The sequence below is a fragment of the Diadema antillarum genome, unplaced genomic scaffold, assembly GCF_040938485.1.
Source record: "Diadema antillarum isolate AM-2024a unplaced genomic scaffold, OU_Dant_1.0 seq00001296_RagTag, whole genome shotgun sequence".
Classification (NCBI taxonomy): domain Eukaryota; kingdom Metazoa; phylum Echinodermata; class Echinoidea; order Diadematoida; family Diadematidae; genus Diadema; species Diadema antillarum.
In genome coordinates, this window is record NW_027272075.1 from 972,159 (window position 1) to 988,136 (window position 15,978).

General features: G+C 39.3%; 1 protein-coding gene across 1 annotated transcript in view; it reads right to left on the reverse strand.

The window, feature by feature from the left end:
• The window catches only part of LOC139708055 (peptidyl-prolyl cis-trans isomerase B-like), a 109,782-nt gene that overhangs the window by 50,212 nt on the left and 43,592 nt on the right, over nucleotides 1-15,978 (reverse strand). Inside the window, exon 3 of the mRNA XM_071620038.1 lies at nucleotides 14,014-14,198. Within this exon, the coding sequence (XP_071476139.1) occupies nucleotides 14,014-14,198 (185 nt within the window). The remainder of the gene's footprint in view (nucleotides 1-14,013; nucleotides 14,199-15,978) is intronic.

Consider the following 15,978-nt stretch of genomic DNA (forward strand, 5'->3'; position numbering starts at 1 on the left):
TGCTGTGGTTTTTGTAGAAGAAATAGGGTGTCTGTATTTGTCCTCAGTGATAACCAAAAAACTTATTTGGGAAGGATAATAGACATCAAAAAAAGAATTGCCCAATCAAACATGTCAGGATTTTTCTCAAACATCAGTGTTCTCATTTTCTTTGCAGTGTAAAACAAAAATAAAAAACAAAAAACAAAAAAATCAGGGCCGGGTACAGTATCCGGATGGAAATTGGTGGGATGGGCGTAAACCCGCGGGTATTATAACATACTGACGTGAAAAAAAAAAACAAAACCAAAAACTACTTTCTTTCTGTGTCCTGGGGAGAAATATTCATCAATTGCATTTTGGAAATGTTGAAAATCACAACTTTTGATAAAATTGTGTCCTACAGTATCTCTTCTTATATGAAGGCTTTTTTTAAAAATTAACTTTCCTCTATGACCATGATAAAACAAACATCTGATGATTAAAACAAAAGACAATCAAAATTGGCAAATGAACTCTTTGGACATTAGCAAAACCCATTAACAGTTTTTGCAAACACTTTATACAATTGTCTAATACTCCATCAAGCTCATAAAAAAATACAATTCTACTGCAACAAGAAATCCATTCAGTAAGACTCGTCCTCGGTGTACAAAGCTTAAAATGCCAACTTTTTTGAAAATAATGCCCCAGCTCTTAAATTTACTTTAAAAAGGGGAAGTAAAGCTCAACACCTTTGGCCTATGACTTTTTAGGTACCGTATCACCTTACGGTTGAGGAGATGGGTAAAGAAAAATTATTAACAAAATAAAACTTATAGGAACATGCTTCACATGACCTCATCGTTTTCTTCTCTTAAGAAAGAAACGAAATCTGAAAATTGTTCAAGAGTGTTTTTGAACATAGTACATTGCAAAAGCAGAAAAAATCAGTGTTTTTAAGAAACATAACTCACAACAACAAGGAATTCCTGTCGTGTCTAGTATTGCACGTTTTTGGTTTGGAGGGTTTTGGATGCTAATATTTCAAGACAAGTTTATGCTCCGGCACTTCAATGAACTTAAATGTAAAGTAATGATCAACCTCTCTTGCCAATAAACTCAACATTTGCTGTTCTTCAGTAAAGCATATGACAGAAACATATGAGAAACATGTCTAAAATTCATATGAATAAGCTCACAGCAACAACAAAAATATTATGTTATCTATAAACTAATACTGCATGTACTTAGTTTCGAGGGATTAAGATGCAAAATGTTATGACAAAAGCCCCTACGTGGCTACCAGCAATTAAACATCCTTCAAATTCTTTAGCAAATGAGCTCATGTGTACCATCTTCTTGTTGAGAAGACGAAGATGAGTAATGATAAAATAACCAAACTATCAACTTTCCTTAACATGTTTTACATGAAATCATTATTGCCTTCTCGTAACGAAATTGAAAAAACCAGAACATCTGAAATTGTTCAAAATCACTTCGTGATAACGATAAAAGCAAAGGAAACTTAGTATTTGTAACCACTATGACACGTGTCTACAGATCTGTCATGCTCATAAGAAACGTAACTCACAGGAATATAATTTTATACAGTGAGTACTTGGTTTGGAGGACATTTAGATGCCAACTTTTCAAGAATAATACACCAGCACTGACATTAACTGGTGAAAAAAAAGGAATGCTCAGCTTCTTTATCCAATTAGCTCATAGGTAATTCCTTGTAGTTGAAAAAAACAACGAGTACACATAAAGATATAGACTTCCCGTAACATGTATCACAGGTCATGATCTCCACATTTGCTCCTCTTAACTTAAAAGAAATAAATACATATTTAAATTTGTTTTAAATGACCTTTAAACAATCTGAAGAAAAAAATTATGTGTCTGCAAAGGCTTGACACGTGTCTAATACTGGGTCACGCTCATATTAAACGTAGCTCACAGGAACAAGGAATTCACGTGTGTATAAAATAATACTGCAGAGAGGGTGCAAAGTTGAACCCTTTATTGAGGGTGCGAAAATGTTCCCTTGGGTACATCTTTCCACCCACACTAAGTGGTGCTAGATTGCACCTCTTCTTGAGGGTGCATCTTTCCACCCACACTAAGTGGTGCTAAGTTGCACCTTTCTTGAGGGTGCGATCTTGCACCCTTTACCTTTCGGCGCACCTTTGCACCCCGTGTAGCCTTTACATCTTGGTGCAACTTTACATCCTTTCGTGAGGGTGCAAAGAAACACCCAAAGTTCCAAGATTGTGCCTTGTTTTGAGGGTGCAATCTTGGAACTTTGGGTGCTACTTTGTACCCGCAAGAAAGGATGAAAGTTACACCCTCGGGAGCAACTTTGCCCCCTTGAAAAAGGCGCAACCTCGTACCTTTAGGTGCAACTTTATGCCCGAAGGATGCAAGAATGTACCCTCTCTTGAGGGTGCAATCTTGTGCCTTATTGGTATGATGTTGCACCTATGTGGTGCTTATTTGCTCCATGACTGCTGCAAAATTGCTCCTTTAAAGGAGCAAGTCAGTGTCACTGCCCGCTCCTTTATAGGGGCAATATTGCCCATCATCTCAAGGTGCAACTTAGCATCACATAATCGGGTACGATTTAGTTCCTTAACTACTCTAAACCTTGAATAGTGCGAACTGATGTAAGCCTATTTGCTCAGTATATAACTTATGTTGTTGTTGCACTCTGCAAAGTAAATAGGATTAGTGTTACTTGGATCTTGTGAATCATGAAATGTGTGTGCGTGTGGAATTTGTGAGTTGTGAAAATGTTAATGTAAAAGTTAACTTAGTTGTGTTTGAATAATATACTGAAACCAAAAATTTACCCAATTACCTTTTCAATAAGGTGAGCACTATATCTATCAAACAGTTAACCTTCTCGGCAAGAGTATACATCTGCATGAATTAAAAGGAAGAGGTGAAAATATGATATGCAGTTGTCTGGATACGTTTTATTCAAATCGTCCTTGAATGCGTACTTATTCACATAATCTATAAGAATAACATATGCTTCTTACCAGTACTCAAAGCCTCTAAAACAAGAGCATGCTTCTTACACTTCTAAAGTATACACCATATCTTAAAAACAAAATGTAAGAGGATTTAAGAAGCTGTTTGTATGCATTCAAACGAATCCATATTTCTATCTGAAATCTAAAACGTGTCTTGTAAAAGGGGAATTCGTTTTATAATGACGATGCCAATTGTCTTAAAGTCCTTATCACGACATGTCTTGGAGTTCACGCTTATTGAAAACATGAGATTCTTGGCACGTATCACTATGATTTAAAGAGTTAACTGAGATACGCATACCGTATACGGGCATTTCGATGAAAACATTTAAATGCAAGGTACTGTAAATAATATGAAAATCAAACTTGATACGGCAACCAATAGAGACTATGGAGGACTGCAGTTATAATTGTGTTCAGATATTGTTTTGGGTGATACACGCATGCCGACTGATTTGGGATCAATCCGAGTCCCTCGAGCTGAGATTCCGGAACTGCAATGAGCAAACCATCATTATGCATAACAAAGTGACTGAGAATAATGTATGCACCAGTTTCTGTTTCGTTGTTCTATACACAGAAAGTTGTTTCGTTTTCCAATCCTGTGCAGGCACACAGATTTACAGAATTCAATCATATTTGGCTATAACGCCATGGTCGCGTGCAAAATTAATGCAGCTTATCTAACTTAACCTGTCGTTACTGAATAGGGGACTACTGTATATTCAATTTATACATTATTAATCGGATGATAGAACCTGTCAAAGAGTAAATTGCGGATATCATATATATACCATTGTCAAATTCACTTTCTGTTCTATACATAGTATCAATGGAATGTTATGAACCACTTCAGCATTACCAATCATTATCATAATTATTTCCCTGAAACGGCTGCATTTGTATGAGCGGGAAGAGTGTTGATTCATACATAGCAAGAGTCGTGACTACAAAACTAAATACAAGTATTATACAAGGTTTTAGGACACTTTGAATCATGCCCCCCCCCAAAAAAAAAAACAACAACAACAACAACAACCAACAACTTAGTGAAATGTTGTACAATGTATGCCCTACTTCCATTAACCTATGATCTTTGACCTTTGAATACATGGCCCGCATTTTTTGAACGAATAGGCATTTGGCTGCAACGTAGGTATTATATAAAAGAAAAAATGTTTTAGGAAAATACATTTAACCACTTCAGAATTAATTATGGAACAAATAGCAAAATATTGACACGTTCACTTCTTCCGTAATGACATCACAGAAAACTTTCCTCACCGAATCGTTCTGCCGTAATTCACGAGCAAGTCATGGATATATTAGTTCGATTAAAAGTATACATTGAGTCATTGCAAAAGCATCTGATGAAAAGTATGCTTCAGAACTACATCATTGTCATTTATTCTATAGCACTAATAATATAGAGCTATTGGTCCGCCATATTGCCTAACAGGTCGTTGTCCTCCTATCACTATACCACGTTTGTTTAGCAAATAAGGCACAGAATTTAATTTTGCACTTGTTGCCAAAGACTCTAATCTTCTTTACCGCTATTCTCAGACATGTATGCTGGTGCTGTATGAATTAGAAACGGAAGCTTACAAATATTCACCATCTAACAAGGCAAAAGCGAAGTGATGTCTCGTCCACGTATCGACTTTGTGATTACAGAGATTTTCAAATGGCATATGCCTAGTTCATTGACTTTTTGACTGTTGACGTAGTCAGACTTCACCAATATTAACACTTGACAGCAATCATTAGATGATCTGAGGAGTGAATTTGGTGGTCTAGCTCAAAAGTGTGGAAAGTTATTGAAAGAACACCAGAATACTATGTCGACAGTGTTTATCAGGTGAGATACAAACATAGAACAAGTTCCAGTGGGTTTCAGGAGGTTACTTTTCCAGCCAGGGCTATAGTCTAGCTGGTAAAATTGGGTCTTTGAGGGAATCTGGCGGCTACCCCCCCCCCCCCCACTTCTTAACGTCTGGCAACGTGGCCATGCATATATCCTGTAAGTGTAAATAACAAGTTCCAGTGGGTTTCATTAGGTTACTTTTTCAGCTAGGCCAGCCTAGCTGGAAAAAGTTGGGTCTTTGAGGGCGTCTGGCGGCTACCCCCACCACTTAAAACGTCTGGCAATGGTCATTCATTTATCCTGTAAGTGTAACGAACAAGTTCCAGTGGGTTTCATTAGGTTACTTTTTCAGCTAGGCTAGCCTAGCTGGAAAAATTTGGGTCTTTAAGGGCGTCTGGCGGGTACCCCCCACCACTTAAAACGTCTGGCAATGGTCATTCATTTATCCTGTGAGTGTAACGAACAAGTTCCAGTGGGTTTCATGAGGTTACTTTTTCAGCTAGGCTAGCCTAGCTGGAAAAATTTGGGTCTTTAAGGGCGTCTGGCGGCTACCCCCCACCACTTAAAACGTCTGGCAATGGTCATTCATTTATCCTGTAAGTGTAACGAACAAGTTCCAGTGGTTTTCATGAGGTTACTTTTTCAGCTAGGCTAGCCTAGCTGGAGTTGGACCTTTAAGAGCGTCTGGCGGCTACCCCCCACCACTTAAAACGTCTGGCAATGGTCATTCATCTATCCTGTAAGTGTAACGAACAAGTTCCAGTTGTTTTCATGGGGTTACTTTTCCAGCTAGGCTAGCCTAATTTTGAGGGGTCCTTTTTTTGGCCCTCCTGGCCACACCCACCACCGATGACCAGCCAGACGTGCATTTCCATACTTAGGGGCATATGTACTAAATTGCTATATACATAAAAATTGGTAACCTTTTCAGCTAGGCTGACCCCCGCTGGCTCCCGGACTATGTAGTGAGTTTGGTGCTTACAAGCAAATTTTCTGAGATTTGGGGGCTGATGTTGTGCGTGTAGTGGTTGATCTCCAACAAGGTTCCCTAACTCGGGGTCGAGAGCCAGTGTAGGCCATTCTTGCCTGACTTTTTACACGAAAGATTTCGTAGCAGGATGGTAAGTGGTCACGAATGAGAGGCGTGCCTTTTTTTTTCCCTCCAACTTTCATACCGGCATTTAGAAGCTAGTTCTGGTTTTTTGTCTAAATGCCGGCACGAAAATAAGTTCTATCTATGTAATCTCAAAAAGGAATCTTCGTAATTTCTACCTCTAAACGACTATTTTGGGTACCCAGTGTCTTGGTAGCGGCAGCAAAAAAAAAAACAAACAAACAAACAACCACCCCGGATTTCCTACATGTTTCGTACTACCTAGTAAACCAGTAATTGTATGTTTTCATGCATTCGAATGCAACAAATATTCATGAATATGTTTATACTTCTTCCGGTGAGCCCCCTTTCATATCATACTACGAGTACAAACAGTTCACTTAAAGGCGCATAGACCCGGTAGTTGCAGGGGCGCTGCGGCTGTTGGAGGATAGTGCCGATCACCGTTAGCACTGATACGAAGATTGCCAAAGTGAAGCTGTCATCAAGAGTAAACCGCGTAGGTGTTTCTAGGTAACGTTGCCTTCGTTGTCTTCTCTGCGCATCACGCATTCTGTAGTGATTCCAGGGTGCGTGCTTCTTAGTATGACGTCACAGAAGAAGTTTGCTAAGGCTGTTACCATCAGCCGAATCATGAACCGAACTTATCTCAAAAAGCTCTTTGGTGCAGGACGTGTGCTGGTAGCCCTCTTGTTAACTTGGTCGATAACATACTTTCCTGGAAGCAGCTGACGACAAAAATACACGACCTTCAAGAGTTTGAAGCTTGGAAGCCTCCGGTAATGCAAATTTTAATGTCGGAACGTTTGGTGAGTTATCATCACTTTTATCAAACTTTTGTATGGTTTTCATCGTTGAATGTTGGAAATATACCTTTTAAAGCCACATTGTCACGGTGTTTTAGTCAAATGCGTACGCGGACGCACTGCGCAAGTTTCTTATATAGACATACGCTATCGACTCCTCTTTAGCGCTTACGCTTCGCAATCTTCGCAATCTTTGCATCAATGCCACTGAACTCTATAGCCCTTTTTACACTTGTGTTTCTTAACCCCGGACTTTTTCTGACCCAGGACTATCGTTAGTCCCGCACCAATTTTTTCAGCTTTTTGCACTCGCCAATTAGTCCCGTACTATCTCTTGTCCGGGGCTAAGGAGAAAACTGATCTTTTCACACTCGTATTTCTTAGCCCCGGACTTTCTAAACCACATGAATATTCACGATTACGCTGTGTACTGTACACGTACACGCACGTACCGGCAGCACTTGATTACCTCGTTTCTAATTGGTCAGTGAGGGTCGGACTTCGTCTCCGTCGCTTAGCCCAGGATTATTTTTTCGTTCTGTTTACACTCACTTGCTTGGCACCGCAATTGCGGTGCTAACCCTGCTATTTTGCAGGGCCAGATAGTACCGGACTATCAGTGGGGCTAGCCCACTTTGGCAAAAACGAGTGTAAACAGAAAGTGGGCAAAGGATAGTCCCGTACCAACGGTGGGGCTAAGGCCCCCCTTGGCCCCACCGTTGGTACGGGACTAAGCAAAAATTTACAAGTGTAAAAAGCCCTTATATAGTGGAAGGGGCGCTGAGCGCACTTAGCGCGTACTACACACCGAAAAGCCACTACGCTCGTGTTGCACTATGGGTACAAGTTTGAAGTCACCGGAAGTGCTGGCCGGTGGCGGCCATTTGGGGACTTTGCTATAGGGCACCAATAAGGTGCCAAGTGTCACATGGCTATTTCGTTAGATTTTGAGTAATTTTGTCTACAAACTGGCATTTTGAAATCAGTCATTCCGTTGAAGAAATGTTCATTTTGTCATTAAGCCAGTGGTTTTGTAATTACATGTTCATTTTGTCGACTAAAGAGCCATTTCGTAATGAAATAGCCCATGGTATAACTGGCGCCCCATAATTTACACCAAAGTGAATTTCCACTGAGAACCGCACGCTTCTTCTGTGTACCCTCTGCACAACGGTAGCGTATAGTAAACTGGGCGGGGCCTAAAGGTGAGTCCTAAAATGGCAGCGCCAACTAAAGCAAAGCGCTGGCTTTAAGCACTGCACTTCCACTATAGAGTTCTGTGATCAATGCTAACGGTGATCGGCATTATCAGTGCCGTATATAAAGAGAGTCTGGCCAACTCTGAAATTGGACGCCATGTCGTTGCCCAGTGTATTACGCGTTACAGGTTTAGTGTGTACGCTCACACGTAATAATGAAAACCGACCAAATAAGGGGTAATGAACAATGGTTGCTGCGTATGAGCGCGCGTATGAACGCACTTTGGTAACGACATGGCTCATTAAAGATCACGGGACCACTTTTGACCAATCACAGGTTTCAAAACTCATAAGCCGAAAACCGAGTTGGCCAGACTCTCTTTATATACGGCACTGGGCATTATCAGTGCCGTATATTAAGAGAGTCTGGCCAACTCATAAATTGAACGCCATGTCGTTACCCAGCGTACAGTGCGCTTATGGTTTTAGCGTGTGCGCTTTGGGGTTAGCGCAGGCATCCCGAAGGCGCAAGGCAAGAGGGAGAGAGAGAGAGAGAGAGAGAGAGAAAGGGTGTAGGTTGGGGGACATTCATTCCATCCATGTTGAACAAAGCCAACAATCAATCATTTTTACTCATTTAAATAGACACAAGCACACAGGTATATAAACAACAGGGAAGCTGTTTAAAGGACATAATTCCTGAATATAAATAATGAATTATTGCTGTATAGATAAAAGAAGAATTCACAGTATGTCGTGTCGTAAACTTTTACTAGACTGTTAGGCCCCTATGCTATATTGTATATTTAGCAAGTTGTCCAGGGAACAAGAATATTGTATAACAAAATGATACAATGTATATATATCTACAATTCTAGCTGTACTGTGTACAGACGATAGACGAATTTCACAGTTTTACTGTTTCGCACATGAATAACCATCAATTACCATCCTATTTAGTACCATAAACTGACATGAAGGCCTACTAGTATAAGTAGGCCCTAATTCAAGAGGAATACACCTATGTACAATGTATATACAACATGAAACGTCATCGGCAAGTGCATATGATGGTATGTAAAATGATCTCAAATTGTTTTAAAATAATTTCAAAAAAAGACCTGTAATTGAACAATTGAACAAGCACAAGTACCTGGATAACATAACAATCATGAGGGATATCATCAGTGACATCCGTACCAAATTTTAACTATGATCAGGACCATTGAATGGATATGAAATGAGTTTTAAAAAAAGAAAATGTCCAAATGGCGACCGGTATACCTCCGCCATATTACATTGTTCTTAGCAGATGTAGAGTACGCCTTGACAATGTTACACGACAGTTTCACATATTATTGGCAGAAAAATTTGTCACAAAATTTAATGCGTCGAGTGTTTACTTTCCTTGAACTAGGTGTAAATGGATGAGTTTTATTTAAAAGAGAAGTATTAAGGAATTTGAGCATTTTTTACCCCGTAAGTTGACCAATCTATTTTCATGGCAATACTTTAAGCGGTTATTTTACAAATCTGCGGAAATTACTGTCATTTTAGTATTTTCACTTGACCTTTGACCATCATGGCCAAAATCTTTCCCTATGCGTCATTGTGTAGTAATGGTGGCATGCAAATACCGCGTTTGGTTTTATGTTTGTACATTGGGTATAATCTCCAAGGTATGGATGAACTGGGTAATAATATTTCAACAATAGATAGCAGAATTTTAACATTTTACCTGACATCGATCCTTGACCTTTGCCACCTTCCATGACCCCCCAACCCCTCCCCCCCCCCCCCCAAAAAAAAAGAAAAAAAATAAAATAAAATAAAATAAATCACGAGAGAATCACGGTCGGGCAGTAAGTTTCGTCTGGAAATACATATACTCACCTTCAGAAATTGTATACAGATATGGGGGAAATGGCAGTATTTTAAGATTTTAACCATTATGATTTTGACCGTTCACTTTGAGCATGTTTACACAAATGTTATATGCTTAAAAAAACTTCGTCCACTCCCACATGCACACAATCATGTCAAGTTTCATGGCCAACGGTTTCAACAAAATTGATTACGAATGAAGGACAGACAAATGCCTCAGGCGACACTTCGTACGTTATAGCGGTGACATACAATCTTAATGTGAATCAAAACTTGGATAGTCTGAAAGACACCGCGAGGAATCCAGAAAAAAAAATCATATAGTTTTCCCGTCACACTCAAATTTCCCACTTCTTTCCTTCGTTTTTGATCTGTCGGAAAGCGGTGCATCATTACACTTGAGCCAGGTCGGTTAGCGCAACGCCATGCTGCGCAGGAAAGGCATGACGAATTTTCAGTTTATCGCAGTAAGATATCAAAATATCTTTCGTATACTTCAATAAAATAGACAACGGCAAGGACACTGCACCGTGACTGATATTGGGGATGTCCGGAAGGCAAGCAATATTAACGCGTAGCTGCGCATGTTCAACAATGGGCACTGCGTATGAACTCTGCTCACGCCCCCGTGATTGACTTTGGTAACGACATGGCGCCTGTAGATCACGGGACCAGCTTTTGACCAATCACAGGCTTCAAAACACATAAGCCGAAAACCGAGTTGGCCAGACTCTCTTAATATACGGCACTGGGCATTATCAGTGTCGTATATTAAGAGAGTCTGGCCAACTGCTAATTTGGACGCCATGTCGTTACCGCGCGTATTACGCGTCACAGGATTAGCGTGTACGCTCAGACGTAACAAAATAACCAAGCCAAATAAGGGGCAGTTAACAATGGGCGTTGCGTATGAGCGCACTTCAGTAACGACATGGCGCCTGTAGATCACGGGACCAGCTTTTGACCAATCACAGGCTTCAAAACACGTAAGCCAAAAACCGAGTTGGCCAGACTCTCTTTATATACGACACTGGGTATTATCATTCAACAGCGCCCTCTACACCACCGGGACTTTGCGCCTTTAACATACCTGCCCGCGAAGGTGTTACACGGCCTTTAGCTGTTGATGTATGTCTGTCTGCTTATAACCGGAGGGCCAAACCCCAAAAACTCGCTTACTTAACGAGTGAGTTCCACTCTCTCTACAAACTAAGTAGACCATGCTTATTTTCAAGTTTTTATTGTAACAAACAACATTCCACTGGTCTACCTCAAAAAATTTGTTGCGAAAGCCTCCAAATCCAAGATGGCCGCCATATTTACTGAATTTCTTATTTGAAAGATAGAATTCGATAGAAACATCAAATTTCAACAAATTTGATGTCATATGAAAGAAAATAAAATTTTCTACAAATTGATACCATTTTTGTGGGTTATTATGATAAATGGATTGAGATTTTAAGGGAAAAACACTCATTTTTTTGATATTTTTCTGAAAAAAAGGAAAATCATGAAAATGCTTGATTCAGCATAAATCGGAGAAAGACTGAAGGATTATCTTGAAACTTTTCAAGAATTTTGTTTGATATATAATTAATATTTGGAGAAAATTAAGGGGCCAGTACCACTTTTGGTTCAGGAGTAATAATGTCTCAAACTTGAAAACTCACTATGTAAAAATGGCCACTTTAGTTGTGACCAAGACCTTGTTGGTCATAATAAAGTCTGCGCACGTTAAGACTACCACATGCACCACTGGCACTGGCACTTGTAGCAGTGCCAGTGCTGAGTGTAGTAGTCTTGGCAAACGCAGACTTTTTCTTTGACAAACAAGGGTTTGTGCCTGCAAACTAACTTTTCATACCAAGTGGTAGCTCAGGTGACGCTGATCGCTATTATTTCAAAGTAGATTGTTCTGAAGCAGATGAGATGAAGCAAAAAAAATTCAAATAGAGGTAGTAGCTTGAAACTTGGCACCAATCTTGTTATAGATAGTTTAAGACAGAATTTAGATTAACCACTGAAAAAAAATCAAGATGACAGCCATCAAAGTTGACATAGTGTATTGCGCCAAATTGAATGTATTATTTCGATTTTGATACATTTTTGTCTGTTGTGCTGTCTATTTATATGATTTTTATATATTCTGAACATTGTAATGCTATTTCAAACCATATTAGGTATTGTATTTGGTTCAGGAGTTATAATGTGTCAAACTTGAAATCCCATTTTACATAATATCATGTATTTACACGCATCTGTTCCCAAAGACGTCACAGAGGGTCAAATCCAAGATCGTGCTTACTTTTCGAGTTCCACTCTTTCTATAAACAAGACCATACATAATATTAAACATACTAAGCAATGTTCGGTAAGTACACCTCAGTAGATTTGTTGCCAAACCTCCAAAGTGCAGATGCGGTCCAATAGGGCCGCCATTTTTATTGAATGTAACATTTCAAATATAAAATTTGATAGAGACATTGGATTGCAACAAATGTGATGTCATATGAAGGAGAGTAAAACTTCCTAAAAGTTGATACCACTTTAGCTGTGTATTGTGATATATGGGGGATGGCTTCTCTCTTTCTTTCTTTTTTTTTGGGGGGGGGAGTAAATCCATATTTTTCTGTTGTTTTGAAAAAAGGAAGAAATGTAAAAATGCATGATTTAGCATTTATCAAAGAAGAAGTGAAGAATTATTTTGAAACCTGCGATTGAGATTGAGATGTACTGAGACTGAGACATAATTCATATTTATGGAATTATACAGGAAATATCATACACTGTTGACAAGTTAACATCTAAAACTTGAAAAATTATATGTATGCATTATAAATTCTGCATACAATGTGTTTACATGGTCACATGTAATACTGTAATGGTCTAGTGACTTGCAAGTGCCCGCAAACTAACTTTTCATGCCAAGTGGTAGGTGACGCTGGTCGCTATTACTGTAGCATTTCATAGTAGATTGTTCTGAGGCAGATAAGATTGAACAGAAAGTATTTTCCAAAAAGAGATAGGAGCTTGGAATTTGGCACAAACTTAGCCAATATGTCATATTTAGCGACAAAAATAGTATTCACACAAAATTCTAGTAGATATAAATACTAGTAATACTAAATATAAATGCTAGTAGATAGCACAACAGACAAAATTGTATCAAAATCGAAATAATACATTTAATTTGGCGCAATACACTATGTCAACTTTGATGGCTGTCATCTTGATTATTTTTGAGTGGTTGATCTAAATTCTGTCTTAAACTATGTATAACAAGATTGGTGCCAAATTTCAAGCTACTACCTCTATTTGAGAAAAATATTTTTTGCTTCATCTCATCTGCTTCAGAACAATCTACTGTACTTTGAAATAATAGCGATCAGCGTCACCTCAGCTACCACTTGGTATGAAAAGTTAGTTTGCAGGCACAAACCCTTGTTTGTCAAAGAAAAGTCTGCATTTGCCAAGACTACTACACGCACCACTGGCACTGCTACAAGTGCCAGTGCCAGTGGTACGTGTAGTAGTCTTAACGTGCGCAGACTTTTTTATGACCAACAAGGTCTTGGTCACAACTAAAGTGGCCATTTTTACATAGTGAGTTTTCAAGTTTGAGACATTATTACTCCGGAACCAAAAGTGGTACTGGCCCCTTAATTTTCTCCAAATATTAATTATATATCAAACAAAATTCTTGAAAAGTTTCAAGATAATCCTTCAGTCTTTCTCCGATTTATGCTAAATCAAGCATTTTCATGATTTTCCTTTTTTCAGAAAAATATCAAAAAATGAGTGTTTTTCCCTTAAAATCTCAATCCATTTATCACAATAACCCACAAAAATGGTATCAATTTGTAGAAAATTGCATTTTCTTTCATATGACATCAAATTTGTTGAAATTTGATGTTTCTATCGAATTCTATCTTTTAAATAACAAATTCAGTAAATATGGCGGCTATCTTGGACGCCATCTTGGATTTGGAGGCTTTCGTAACAAATTTTTTGAGGTAGACCAGTGGAATGTTGTTTGTTACAATAAAAACTTGAAAATAAGCATGGTCTACTTAGTTTGTAGAGAGAATGGAACTCGACCTCTGTTTTTAGCTTTTGGCCCCCCGGTTATTAATGACGAACTCACCATGCCCTCGACTACTTTTCCGAAGACAACATGCTTTCCGTCGAGCCATCTTGCTCTGGTGAGCAGAATGTAGAACTGCGAATTGTTCTTGTCCGGCCCAGCGTTCGCCATGGCAACCCATCCGGGGCCCCAGTGACGAATATAGAAGTTCTCGTCTGCGAAGAATTCCCCGTAGATGCTCTTTCCTAGAAGGAGAATAATTTTAAGTTACCACTTTCATATATGATCTGTCAAGTGTATTCCGATGTAGTAATCAAAACGACTCAAAACAGATCTTTTCATTTAACTGTTCTTTATCATCAATCACATCAGAAGCTTTTGCGGCGCAGAAGAATATTATTATGTCTATAGGTTTTGCGCTTTATAGATTGATATATTATTGTTAGTAGTAGTAGTAGTTCATCCGTTGTAGACCGAGAAAACACAAATATCTGATAGCATATTTAGGGAAGTGACAATACGATGCCAGTATATACATCGTTTCATTCATGAGGAATACGATGGTTCCGGTGGTTCACTGTTGTTTTGCGCGCATATGCTTTTTCTTGTGCAGTTGTGTGTATGTTCAACCCAATGTCAATAAATTTTCATAATGTTATTTTGATTGGAAACAAATTCAAACAGATCTAAGAAGATTTAAAAAAATAAAGTTTAGTGACTGTTAGACTTCTACCTCCTCCGCCTTCCACTTTCCCTCCCCCCCCCCCTCAATCTTCGGGGGGGGAGCTCATTTTTAACAAATTGATATTGTATCACCGTAAAGATGTTATCTGCCACTTTTGGTGAAAATTCGTCATAGATTTTTCAAGAAGACGGAGAAAATTTGAAAAATCCCCCTCCTCTCCTTCACCCCACCCATCCCCGGTCATGGCACCCCTGCACCCGCCATAATCAAACATGAGATTTCAGTCATAAATATCTTCATAGCACTAACTTAGTTCTCCTTTTCGGTTCCACAGGAGATTTTTTTTTTAATCCAACGTTTAGGGATTCTGAGGCTTCAACACCCCCATCCCCTCCTGTTCAGTAGGGGGGGGGGGAACTCATTTTAATAAATCAAGATCAAGTTAGGTGAAAATAAGTCATAGATTTTTCAAGAACATACAGAAAATGTGGAAAATCCCCCTCCTCCCCCTCACACCCCCCCCCCCCCATCAGGGCACCCCTGGATCTGTCATCATCAAACCTGAAATTTCAGTAACTATGTGTGCATACCATTAACGTAGTTCTATTTTTTTTTTCGGTTCGACAGAAGAAGATTAAAAATGCCACAGATTAGGGATCTTAAGGTTCAATTCCCCCTCCCACCCTCTTGGCGTTGGCGGGGGGTGGAGCTCATTTAAAAAATAATAATAAAGATCATATCACCGTAAAGATGATATTTGCCAAGTTTGGTGAAAATCCGATGTGAGATTTATCAAGAAGATGCAGTAAATGTGGACAATCCCCCTCCTCTCCGTCACCCCCCCCCCCCCCCCGATCAGGGCACCCTTGGTTCCACCATAATCCATGAAATTTCAGTCATTAATGTCTTCAAAGCAGTAACTTAGGTCAATCTCGGTTCGACAGTGGAAGATAAAAAAATCCAGAGTTCAGGAACTCTCAGGCTTCAACTACCCCCTCCCCTTCGGCGGTGGGGAGGGAGCTCATTTTAACAAATGTTTAAGATCATATCACCGTAAAGGTGCTATCTGCCAAGTTTGGTGATAATCTTTCGTGAGATTCATCGAGAAGATGCACCCCTAGACCCGCCATAATAAAAAATGACATTCAGTCATTAATGTCTTCAAAGCACTAACTTAGCTCTATCTTTTTCGGTTCGGCAGATGAATTAAAAAAATCCATAGTTCAGGGACTCTGAGGCTTCACCCCCCCCCCCTCCTTCGGTGGTGGGAGGGGGGGGGGGGGTGGGCTCATTTTAACAAACTACGATCATATCACTATTACGATGCTATCTGCCAAATC